Raw genomic sequence first — 13706 nt, forward strand, 5'->3', positions numbered from 1 at the left:
AGGTTTGAGTCCGACCAGTAGCCCTTTGCTGCATGTTGTCCCCTCTTTCTACCCCCTTTCCTGTCTTTGTCTGTACTAGAAAGGCCCCAAAGCCCAAAAAATAATCAAAAAAACAACAACAGACACACACAAAAATACTATGTCTGCCTGTGGGGAAATTGCTCCCTCAAAACAAAATCTTAAAACAGTTTTGCTTCTCTTCACAACTTGCCACTGAAACATACATTGCACCATTATTGGCTCCTTCTGAAATGTTTCTCTTTTATTATATCTCTTGCTTTTATTCAGCTTTTGAATTCCATGTCTTTGCTTTTCCAAAAGAATCAGCGGCAAAAGGCAGTCATTAAAATTGGAAAGCAAGAAAGCATTTTAGAAAGAGCTTAGTAACTTATTAGCTTCTTAACAACAATGTGTCCCACTGCCACCGACACTTTGCAACATCTCTCGGTCTCTGTTGGCATACAGACAAATAAAAATGGATAAGAATTGTCCTCCAGAGTTGAGCAGTTATGATGTGGCTTTGTATTAAAACTTAGAGATGGAGTTTTTTTTTTAAAGATGACTGTATAGAATTAGGGTTATATGATTTTTTTCTAAAGCAAAATCTATGCACAACTGATTCCTGTCAATTTAACTTTTTCATTGGAAAATTTTATTACAGACAGAAAAACACATCCACGGTAATGTGCTGAAAATCTCTTCCAATCTCTCACAGCACCAACAGTTTCAACCTACAGACATATCACAACTAGTCTCTGGAAGAGTAAATTTTGGCTACAAACAGAACTGTAGACTAGTTCAAAACACCAACTATAGAAGAGAATATAACGTTAAAATCTAAAGCAGTTATCTCAGCAACAGGATGACAATAAAAATGTTCCGTACAGTATCCAAGGGGGAAAGTTTGCATTTTTGAATTGCATTTTCCTGTAAATCCTAGTCCTGGTGACTTGGAGGCTTTGGTGATGTTATTGGTGTTAATAAAAGTTCTTTCTGATTCAGACTTCCAAATTTTCCCCTGTGTGACAGATATGCTTCAAATTAAAAAAACAAAACAATAAAAAAAATACACTTCACTAGAGTAGGTCTGTCAACATTTTTACGGCATTAGGTCCTGCACATTTTCACCCCATTGTTACTGTATATCAAGACACCAAACTCGGGTAATGCACACCAACACATTACAGACAAATCCTCAAGACATGACCTTGGAAGTGGGGTACAATATCAACTGTTACACATGGGCGAAAAGATGCTGTGTGATGATCCAGGATAGCTGGCCTAAATGCCCTTTCTCTGTTGCTAATCTTAAACTGAAGTGTCACAAGGAATGGTGTGGATTCACACAGGATTACAGTTTGAAATGAAATACATAGTTGAACAAATCTCTCCTCTTATCTGCCACACACTATGTGATGAGAAAATTAGGTTTCCTCGAGAAGACTTAACAAAATGAACTGTCTGCTGTATCCTGTATCCTGACAGAGTTTAAATATAGGATCAGTAATTATAAAAAACAAAAACAAAAATGAGATTACAGTATAACAAATAGTACAGGCTTCAAAGAAGAGGATTAGAAGGAGCAGAAATACGGCATGTTGGTCACGGCATAAACAGCTTTAGCTCCACCAACAAGATTACGTGACAGATAACCAGCGACAACTGAGAAACTCTCTAGCATTCCAGGGTTACATGGCCTCATCTCTTCTCTCTTCAGCATCCTCCCTACTCTTCTCGATCCCCGAGGCTTCCTTCTTCTCAGCCACCAGTTCAACTGCTTCTCTTGCTCCATCTTCACCCTCAGGGACCTCTGCTTCTGCTTCTTCTCCATCTCCTTTCTCTTCCCTCTCTTCTCCTGCCTCCTGCTCCTCCTGATCCATGTCAAGCTCCTCAAAGGACGAGCCGCTGCCCATCGACTCGTTCGAGCCCCTCTCGCTGTTGTCCCTGTGCTTAATGTCTTCATTTGCATCCATTACGTCCCTCAGAGGGAGGGAAGATGCCAGGGAGGCGGCTGTGGAAGCAGCCAGGGATGTCTCTCTGCTGTCCCAGGGTACGCCACCGCTCACTGAACTCACGTCACTGTGGGAGTCTGCACCTGCAGCAACACAGGAAAGAGGCACGGATAAAATGGGTTTTGTAAGTTAGCAAAAGAACAAACTAAAAGGATGAGGGTGGCAGTAGCTCAGTCAGTAGGGAGTTGGGTTGGGAACCAGAGGGTCGCAGAGTCACGTACCCGTACGGACCAAAGTATGGTGGTGGCCTGGTGGAGAGGTGCTAGTCCACCTCCTGGGCACTGCCAAAGTGCTCTAGAGCAAGGCACCAAACCCCCAACTGCTCGGGGCGAACCTGGAAAGAAGTCACTAATACCTCCACAATTCAGAAAAGCACGCTAAAATATCTATGATCGTGTTACCATCACATTAACATTTTGACCTGATGATGGCACTAGAGGAAAAGTGAGAGCATCATCAAAGTTATTACAATTAATATTTTGGACAGTAAATATCTGTACCAAATTTCATGAAAATTGCTGCAGTAGTTACCCGAATATTTTAACCCAAACCACAAATATCAACATCATGGTGGAGCTAGAGGAAAAGGGGATTCATATTCTAAGGATGATGAATATCTGTATATCCATTACTTACAATCCATCCATTAATTGTTGAGATATTTCACCAAAAAACTAAAATGTCAACCTAATTGTTGCGATATTAGCGTTTGGACCGATTGACTGCCAGACAGAAATTGCCATCTAGAGCTATGCCGTTAGCATGGCCAAAAAACTATTCAAATCACTATTTTTATATAGTTAATTACATAGGAACCAACATTAAAATTATGCCTTGTAACCTTATTAAAGATGATAAAAGAGTGTAAAGGTGTGTGCCTATGCATTTTCATTATCTCCCTTCATATGTTGGCAAAGTAACGTTTGTGTTATGAAACTTCTGATTCTTTGGTCACTTGAAATTCACCAGATCTGTATGTTTAACTTAATTTATTATAATGATACCAACACAACTTCCTGATAAACCTGGTTAATAAGCTCACCAGCTAAGCTCATAGGACACAGATTGTTATTGTTAAAGAAAGAAAAGATGTAAACTCAAAGACGAGTCATAGCCATGTTAGCAACATTACATGCATCTTATGCTTCTGTATTGTGCTGCAGTCCATCCAACTATAGTTCTTCAGGAAAGGAATGTTCTAGCTGCCGTCTGCAGCATATACCACATATCTGAAATCATCATGAACAAGTCCATTAGCTTAATTAATGGAGATTTCCTCACCCATATAATCAGCTTGCTAATGCTTTCAGCCTAAACCTGATTGTAATTGGCCTTTGATCTATGATTCTACTACTGAAAAGTTATTCATTATCTCATATTTGTTATTTTTAGGTGTTTGTGTCTAAGTGCACCAAAACTAAGATGCTGTAATGTTGTGAGCAGAAACATAGTAATTGTAAGAAAAAGCTGGCAATATGAAGGCTGAAATAACTTAAAGGAGAATTCCGGCCAATTTTTATGTTAATCTTAATCTCTAAAGATTCCGAGTACTTTTGACTGAAAAAACCTGACCTGAATCGGTGCAGGGCACACTGGGTAACCGCAGCTATGTGTACGGCAGTCATTGGGGCAAGTTTTAGAGTGCCTTTGTGCCTCTTAAAAGACACAAAACGCAATTAATATGTATTTACAACAAGAACAGGGCCCTTACGTGACAACGAGATGCATTTTCAACTCAGACATTGTTTTATTTAAACCTACCCTGTCTCGATCTTGCCGGTGGGTCGCCGATAACCTACTAGCTGCTAGCTGCTAGCTGCTTTTAGTGATGTGTGTTCAGCCAGGCTTTTGTGAAAATCATACCGCAGCAGTTCCGTGTGTGTTTATAGCTTATCCAGTTTGTGTGTGATCAACCTGGTGTTGGTGAGTAGGAGGCTTGGCAGTGTTGATCTGTGTGGTAGTTCCCTTAGCCAGGCAAGCAGCATTCGTCCGGAATGGCCCGGAATTCTCCTTTAAGGTTTGTAAAAAGACGGTCAAAGATAGAAAACTAACTCAGCTGAGGCCTTTGTTGCTTGTAATGCTTACAATTACATATTAAAATAAGACTCAAGACAAATTTTGGGTGAAATTGTTTTCCCATTTATGACTGTTTTTGTCTGGTTTTGACAATTTCACCTCTCCTGTTCTTCTGCAATATACTTACACTTTGAAGCGACTATATCTTATTTGGTTTAAAACGAACAGCCTCAATATAAAATGTCTTCCACAAATAAAATCTGACTAGAGTTGACTCGACTATCCCACAGGACACTAAAACACTATTGACCGAGCTTTTATCCTTCTGCTTTTAATCGTCAAATAAATCTCATCCACACATCAGAGTGTGTTTGCACTAAACGTGTCATCTGGTACCTGAATACAATAAACAAGGAGTCTCCAAGCTCCTCGCTAAGGTCAGTCTTGCCTTTTTTTCAGTCAAATCTTAACATCACTCAACAATCTAATTATCACATCCAGCAGATCTAAACTTGTCTGCAGTGAAGAATATCATATATGGGAACAAAGTCCATTAAGGTTATTTATAACATCTATTATTGGGCCTGTTGATTAACTAACAGGTCCAAACAAAGTGGAACAGGTCCTTGTGAGTGTGATGTGACTAAGTTGTATTGCTTTAAAAGTGATTCATGTTTCATGTACTTCTTGCAGTAAAAGGATATTTCCATAGACTCATTTTACAATACAACTAATTTTACAGGAAATAATGACAATATTTAGGGTAATTGGTGGACAGTCCCCCAAGGAAGAGCCTCAACAAACTGGAAAACTTTCACCCCCTCTACAGCTGCAAGCAAGTCCTGAAATTGGTACCCTGGTTTAAGCCAGCTGTGCCTCTGAAAGTCTTTTAGATAACATTTGCCTAAATTAGTTGCTAAATTGGGCCCATTGGGATTATTAGCAGAGAATCGAGGTCTTGTTCTACCAACTGTTTGGAACAGAGGAGAGTGTTTAAAGGAGGCAATTAGACACTGATAGGGCTGAGGCATGCTGAGAGTTTGGAGAATCAGAGTCTAAGTAGACGGCGAGGAAAGTGCGACAATAAATTGTATAAATAGAAGTTAAGAGGTGATACACTAGATGGTTCTTTATGTTTACAAATTAGAGCTGGGAGGAAGGAGCATTTAAGCCTACTCATAAAAATATACACATTTTGTTAATATGCACATGTATTGCTGTACATGTATGTCATAGTAAACTGTGTGTTTCTCAGATATGTGTTTCCATCCAAATTTAAACCAAATTCCCAGATAATATAAAAAAGAAAATGCTAATGAATGCATGTTTCCATCCACTACTGTTATGTTAATATTAAGAGTTGGGCGCATTAAGATTAGCAGTTGGTGGCACTAATGCTCCAGTCTGATGCCATGAAATCATTGCGGAAGAAGAGGGCACTTTGAAATTATGTAATCAAAAGAGCACCAGTCAAACCTCAAACAAACAAAAACAAAGCAAAAAACATGATGGAAATATGGCTTTTAGGTTTGTTTCATGTATTACTTTGAGGAAGGTTACAGTCTCCCCATCGTACCGCCCAGATCTAATGTTTCCAACGTATTCTTTGTACAGTGGGTACAAAGATTGAAAGTTGCATGTCACATGTCAGAATTTATTCCATTTCTATTGCAATTCATTGCTTTTTGCTTTCATTGATACGTCAAATTGTCCACCTCAGCCAAGTGTAAAACCTTTTTTACACTTTATTTTTCTTTTCAAAATTGTGGTTTTCAAAAGGTGGATGGAAACACACTTTATGTCCCTCCTTAGTCAAGAGTGTTAGGGCTTGCTGCATCACATTTAATATCGAAACATAGCCACATCTGATGGTAAGTGATACCTACTACAATTCTCAAACAATTTAATAGAGTGTGGTTACCTAATGGTGTGTAATTATACAGTGCTTACAAAAAAAAGAAAAGAAAAAAAACCCGTCTCAAATGATTAACTCAAATGATTAACAATCTTCTCACAGCACAAACAGTGGCTGCTGTGATCCCCAGATTAGCATAAATATGTTTTCATTTTGTTTTGGTGTTTCCTTGCTGTCAGGGTGCTCTGTGATGGTGGAAGTAGGACAAATGTTTGGGCAAAGGCAGAGTTCATGGTCAAGAAGGTCTATAGAGTGGACAGGGGAGTTGAGGGATGAAAAGTCAAAGGCAATCTCCCAGGTGCCGGAGCAGGATTTCCACAGCTGGCTTGTCAGACAAAGCTTAGCTCAACTGATTGATCTGTCTCTCATTAAGAAAGCACGCACACACACAACATTTCTTACTGTGGCATAATGAGCCTTAAAACTCATGTAATAAACCAACAGCCATGATGTGGGAACGAAGGCACACAAGCCGTTCCTATTCCCTCACAACTGCCTTCTTCTTGATGTTTAACATATAATACCTAAGATGACTGTGAAAATGTTAAAAAGGCACATCTCAACAAAAACAGTTTCTTCAGTTGGAAAAAAAAATCTGATTTCCTACAACATACAGTACAGCTGTATAAAGTATAGATTTACAAAAAACATTTAAAATTATATAGAGAAATTGCTTCACTTCTTGTGTTATTTAATTTGTGTGTGTGTGTGCGCGTGCGTGCGTGTGTATGGCCATGATCAAAACGTCTGTCTGGTGATGCTGACTAACTAATTTAAAGTTGTACAGTAAATAGCTCTGACTCTCAGTTCAACAGAGTGCCAGTTGCACCACAGCTGACAATTGTGCTGTTAAGGTCTGAAGTTTTTACATTTCTCAGGCAACGCCACTCTGCTTTGATTGCCACCCCAATCTAAACATGCCAGGACCTTCTTCCTGATACACCTTTCACATTGTAACGGTTTTTACAAGGGATGTAACATGATCTAAGCCCAACTGGTAGACAGCACCTGATGTAAATCAGGCAACCTCCACCCACTCTGTCCCAGCAAAGCAACACCATTTTCTTTATCTAGTGATTTGTACAATGACAAAGTCGATACTGCCATGGGTCCAGCCTACAGGTCCAGCAAGTTTGAAAGAGTGATAGCGACAGAGTAAAAATTGCACAAGAAGACACATACTTGTAGTGGCAGAACAATTACAGAGTCTCATACAATATATCACAATGATCAAGGGCAGGAGGAGAGTCAGTGCGGTGTTGGACAAAATGAAAGTTTTCTCTATGTTTTCTCACCTATAAAATATCCCTCTATGTTTGCTTCTAACGGTCACAAGCTATGGTCTCAATAAAGCAGAACACAATTGCCATTTGATGTTTGGGCGAGATTAATGGCTAACGCTGTCAATTATTTCCCAGTAAGGGCTCAACAGTAACAACAGTGTTTGGTTGGAATGAACAAAAATGCACAGCTGTACCTGTAATGTCAGTTCCTCTGTCCTCGTCTGAGTCCTCTTCTTTAACATCTGTTTTAACCTCCTCCTTCATCTCTGGAACAAAGAAGTCTGTCTGGCGAGACAGTGGAACCATATATTTGATGACATCTGAGCTACATATCTCAATGGTTGGGAATGCACACAGCTTCCTCTCCTGTGGAAGAAAAAGAGACAGTGGACAGTTAGATGTATCACATAAGTCATTGTTACCCTGTTTGTACTCTATAGTCGTGCACCAAAAAAACTAAATAAAATGAAGCCTGAATATCAGCTGAATTTTGCACAACACAAATTGACTAACTTTCACAGGTTTTAGGGAGGTGTTAACCTTTATAATTACATTGTACTGGGATTGGAAAGAAAGAGTGGAGCATGTAAGTTGTTCTAAACTGAGAGTAGCAGTCAGTCATACCAAAGAACAGATCCGACTGGAGATTTAAGTGGAAATTTTTTCCTGTCGTTCTGCTTGATTAACTGCTTCATGGTCACACAATAACATTTGGCTTGAGAAAACTTGGACAACATAGATAAAAAGTAATGGTTTTAGAAGCGTAGAATACCTCAGAGGAGCAAGAAATATCAGAGATATGTAGCTTTAAAATGTCTTCACTTTGCTGACATAACACTTTGGCACATTAATATAAATATGCCCACCCATGTTAGTCCATTAAAGTTGCATTGCCATATATAACTATGTGTCTACCTTTGCACCCTCCTGTGGTGTGTGTAGAAAATGTAGAGTTTATAAATATTATACTATATTTTCTCTAAAGAGGGCATTAGCATTGCATAATTTTACTTCATGCTTTCATTAGTTCTCATGGGATTGCAGAGACGTGAGAGTGCAGCACGAAGGAGACCTGGGTGAGCTGCAAGGGCCGACCTCAGCTATGATCAGTTGCTAAGTGACACATGAAAGGTTTAATATGAGATACCAAGCAGGAATACATGACCAAAAAGGCTTGACAGTTTATTAAACTTAAGAAGTGCAAGTCCTGCAAAATCTAATTGAACAAATCTAATTGTTCGAGTCTACTTATATTTTATATTTTACTCAGGCCACATAACAAAATTTTACACTTTCTTCAACATACATTTTCTTTCATTAATGAAGAACCAATCTCTTTTTTAGCTACAGTTGTGGAAGACTTATTCAGAGCCTAAATTTTAGAAAATGTAGCAATAACACAAAATGTATACATTACAATGCATTAGTGTAACGGCGTTTAACAGTTGGAGTTGGTCATGGTGAAGTTACTTTATATACGTTTCATAATTTAAAAGGTCTTACATTGTAAAAAGTGAGATTTCCATGTCTTTTTTTAAAATTACAAAGCAGGGTCTATTACAATAGTTTGAAAGTATCAAAGAAAGAAATGCACGCAGCCTGTAAAATGGTTCCTCTAAACAAGCCATGAGGACTTATATATATATATATATATATATATATATATACACACACTGTGGGTAAAAAGTACCGCTACAGACATTCCCTGGCTACAATGACGTGGAAAATGCTGACCAATCAGAGCTGACTGGGATTTTCGGGAAGGGGGCTTAAAGAGACAGGCCCTAAAATGTACAGTATGAGAAAGATAATGTGTTTTTTGAACATTAAATCATGTTAAACATATGTAAAAAACTAAAATACAAGTAGACATCTGAAAATTAGCATAATATAAGACCTTTAAAATAAACCAGTGCACAATATTTTAAGTAAAGTACTTACGAAAATGTACTAAGTTTAATAACATCATATTTTTCAACAAACTGTATTTGTTTTGATCATATTTACGAGCAAAGTTTCAAACTCAATTCTTTCTCAGTGAAAAGACCGAAGGTTTCATTTTTATAAAAGTTTTATTTTTTGGATGTCTTTTTTCGTTAAATAGTATTTTATTGCTCCACTTCTCTTTGTTTGGGATCTCTTGTGGATTTTCCTACATATTTTTGCATATGAACATGTTAACAGATAGATCACACCCAAACGCAACATAATCTCCCGTTATTGCAATTTTTAAAATCATGCTGGTCTGCCGCTCCCTGCGTGAACATTCTCAGAATTTCATAAATGGATCGTCTCAAAATTGAATTGAAGGTATAGACTGGCAATGTTGCCATGGTTGTGCAACAAAGAGGGCTATCCTGGTCTATTCCGAGGGCAAAAAAACATTTTGGATGGTTTTACACCAGTCACCGGACACATTTTGCTCTGGGTCATGACGATCTAGGCAGAGTGATTGGTTTTAATCTAATCCTCAGCAAAATAAGACCGTAAGAGCTGGTATGAATCACCTGGCTGCTACACACGAGAGTTTCAGCCTCAGGGCTGCCTATGCAAATGAGTACCCATCTCCTTGAACCTGCTGATAATGAGCAGTGAAATCTAGATAAAGACAGTTCACTATATTGCACACACATACATACACACACACACACACACACACACACACACACACACACACACACACTAACTTCTTCATAATTATCATATTCTCTCTGTTAACACTCATGCTTTTTGCTCCCTTCTACTGACTGATATCTTTCATCAATGAGAGCTTTCTGATGGTTTGGAAGCTCTCTGCGGACCATGGCTTTTGCATTGAGACGCAATTAAGAAAATGGAACAGCTGAACTTTATTTTTGCTTAATCAGAGTCACTTTAAATGATGGCAGGTGTGTAATGACTTCTATTTAACATGACTTTAAATGTGATTGGTTCATTCTGCACACAGCCACATCCCCAGTTATAGGAGGGTGTGCACACATATGCAACCAGGTTATTTTAAGGTTTTTATTTTTTATATTTCAACCTCAAAGATTTCAGTTTGTTTTTCAATTGAATTGTTCACATTATAGGTCATATTAAAAGTGGAACAAGTTCTGACATGATTTATTGTTGTCTAATTTTTTTTTACATCACAAACACCTGGCATTTTGACAGGGGTGTGTAGACTTTTTATATCAACTGTAAATTTCAGGTTTATTTTGATCAACTATAATAATGTTTGATACAATGAATAGTTCGGTTAGACAACTCACGTTTGAAATGGTTATTACAACAGCATAACACTGTGTTTATTATATATTGGGGAGTGATGATGAAGTAACTTCCCCCTGGTCAGAGGCTGCAGGTGGATGCTGGGGTGGTGGTGGGGCTAACAGCAGGCAGCGAAATAGATGCAGCGCAGCAGCAGCAGCATTGACAAGGCAGAGATGGGGAACTCATGCAGCTTAAATAAGCCGCCAAATTGAGGGGGTGTGTTTGGTAAATGATACGGGGAGTGAGGCATGTCAAGTGTGTGTACGCAGTGTAGCTTGAGTTGACTAAAAACAGTTGCAATTTAAAGAGCGGGGATTCAACACCAATTGTTAAAAAGAGTAGCAGATGGGAGTACCTCTAACCTTAGAGTCTTAGGGACCCTAAGAGTGAGCCAATTGTTGCATCTAGTATGACTGAAACCAAGAGTCCAATGTAACAGGGAGGAGCTATAGAAAGGAGGTTTACCACTAACGGTTTTAAATATAAAAAAGTGCCAGTGGTAACTGCGCCTCAAAGAAAGAGCGGACCAGCCAACGTTACTAGAGACTACAGACTAGTGGAAATAAGCCCGAAGTGATGGAAAGATTAAGAATGTAAGACAATGGCTCACTTAATAATTGGAGCAGCCATTTTTATAAAAAAAGAGTCTAAGTGATCCTCACCAGTGGATGACTTAGGGTCTATAGATTGTGAAGTTCTGAGGACTTCAGAAGATGTAAAAGGCTCAAAGGAGAAATGCGAGACATGATGCTGTGGGGGACTACAATCAGTGGCCTTTGAGGGAGGGGGACAGGAAATAGCTTATTATATAAATGGCCGGCTTCAGAGAAATGCTTATTAAAGGCAAGGCTAATACCATTTGGATCAGAGATTGCACAGTTGTTTACTTTGATGCAGAGCAGTAGAGTGGCAATTTTGTCATGTTAATTGCACCCCAGAATTTAGCAGGATTAGAATAAGAGGCGGTGACTAGATTTAAAAAAAAGAAAATTCAGATTTAACCTTTCTTACAGCTGAAGTACATTCATTTCTGAGTTGTCGAAAGGACAGCCAGTGTTGGGGGTCACCAGTGCGTCTGGCATGGGTCCAAGCACTATTCTTATTGTTGAAAAGGGTAGATAACTCTTGAGTAACCCATGGCACTACCCTGCATTGAAACCTGGCCCTTTTATATGGGGTGTGCTTGTTTACAAAGTAATAAAATGCAGTTACAAAAGAGTCGAGAGGGACTTCAACGTCATCAATCTGGCCGTTATAACTCCAGTCCCAATCTGTTAAATCCCCCAAACACCGCTCTGTGATAAGTTTAGACTACACATGATATTTTTTGAACTGCACAGCAACATTGCTCAGCCAATTCAGATTTAGGTCACCTAATAGGAGTAGTTTATCAGCAGAATATTTAGAGAGCATATTCACTAAGGAGTCAATAGCAATGAGATTCAGCTGAGGGGTTGCCGGTAGACTCCTACCACAGTCAGTGGGTCCGGACCATGATGTACCTTTGGAGCTAGAAATTCAAAGCAAGTAGGAAGAGAAACAAATTTTGACATATATTCCAACTCCGCCGCCCCTATCTAACCGATCTATTCTATAGAAATTATAATTAGAGAGAGCCACATTTGAATTATCAACTAATTTAACTAAAGTAGTTAAATGGTCAAAGTTCTTAAGTAAGCTTCTTATGTTCAAATGGATTAAACCAAGACCCTTGCGCTTTTTAAAACTCAATGGAGTGAGGAAAGGGATAGAGGTGTCAGATGCATGAGCCCCATTAGTGGGTGTTGGTTGAAGAGATATTATAATTAAGTTAGAAGAATTACTACCACAAAGTTTATTAACAAAAGACCATCCTAGCCCGGAGGGGAGTCTATACGTGTTAGTGGAATCATCATTATCACTGGAACTGGGATCAGAGGAACAACAAAGTTTGAGAGACTGATCCAGCTTGGAAGAAGCATGGTTGGGGTCTGTTTCAGTTACAGTTTTGGCTTGTGGTGACACCCACGCTGCCACTTTAGTTTGAGCCAGTTGGGTGGAACTACATTGATGATGAATGCAGTAGAAGATGTTGGCGGAGAGGGCACAGGCGCCTGCAAAGTTTAAATGAAGTCCGTCTACAGCAAAAAAATCAGTGCACTGCCAGAAAAGGTTAAAATTGTCAATACAATGTACTGTGTGTGTGGGATGCAGAATGAAGCCAAGTGTTCAGACTTAGTAATCTGGAAAAGCGACCAATGCCACGACCAGCCGTGAGGGTAGGGCGGATATACTGACCTTGTAGTGAAGGTGTTTTAGCACACCGAACAGTTGGATAAAGTCACTCTTTAAAAACTCGAATTGTGTTTACCAACGTAATTAGTCCCAACGTTCAGTACGAGTGATTCAGCCGAGGGGAAGGACATCACAACTTCCGGAATTTTGTTGGTGATGTCCACCACAGTGGCACTAGGGAAGACCACCCTGTGGGCATTGTAGATGGACACGTTTTTGACAATCAAGTCACCCAGGATCATTGTTGACAGTGGAAGAAGCTGAGGTGGGCGTCACAGTGGGCACAGAGACACAAAGACCTCTGTGCTGCCCAGGAGACTGGGGAAAGTCTTTGTCTAGGATAGAGAAGGGATTGCAAAAAGCAAGCGGAGCGGTAGACAGATGTTGGCCTACACAAGAGATGGTTTCCTCTCACTTTTGCTTCAACCAGCCAGAGTCCAGACACCGGCACCGGAGTGAAGCTTGAGAGGGGCTGCTTAGGTTTAGCTCCCTCTCTGATCCTGAGTTTGTCAAGCAGCTCACACGGAACTGTATCCTCCAAAACCTCCAGGGCTGAAGGAGTTGCTGCAGGGCCTACACAAACCTCCGGATCAGACGGGTTAGCACCCACATGTACAGCAAGGAGAATGATATAGGCAAAGGCTTCCTGAAGCAGGAGGACGGGACCAAGTCATTTGGGGCTGGAGCCATGTGGGTTAGATCCTCAGGGAAGTTTCAGTCAGACGGGCCGTTCTGTAGAGTATTTGAAAAGTATAAGGAGTCCAAAAAATGGTTCATCCTCTCAGATACTGTAAAGAGCGGATATCCTTTCCTCCAGCACGGCAACCTCCTGGGTCAGATGAAGGCATTCGTTGCATTTGGAGAGTAAGACCATTGTATGCGTATCTGTTCGATGGGGCTGGTCTCCTCTGGATTGCTTTTAGAATTCCCTTTAGGTGGCATTGCAGGGTG

At 39.7% G+C, this 13706-nt stretch overlaps 1 protein-coding gene across 1 annotated transcript in view; it reads right to left on the reverse strand.

Annotated features, from left to right (window-relative positions):
• Window positions 1-1062: 1062 nt before the first annotated feature.
• Window positions 1063-13706, reverse strand: part of tex264a (testis expressed 264, ER-phagy receptor a) — a 61369-nt gene continuing 48725 nt past the window's right edge. The window contains exons 3-4 of the mRNA XM_034870022.1: window positions 7421-7592; window positions 1063-2095 (exon numbers count right to left, since the gene is read on the reverse strand). Coding sequence (XP_034725913.1) covers window positions 1689-2095; window positions 7421-7592 — 579 coding nt within the window. The 3' untranslated portion in view covers window positions 1063-1688. The remainder of the gene's footprint in view (window positions 2096-7420; window positions 7593-13706) is intronic.

Source organism: Etheostoma cragini, chromosome 4 (assembly GCF_013103735.1).
Source record: "Etheostoma cragini isolate CJK2018 chromosome 4, CSU_Ecrag_1.0, whole genome shotgun sequence".
Lineage (NCBI taxonomy): Eukaryota > Metazoa > Chordata > Actinopteri > Perciformes > Percidae > Etheostoma > Etheostoma cragini.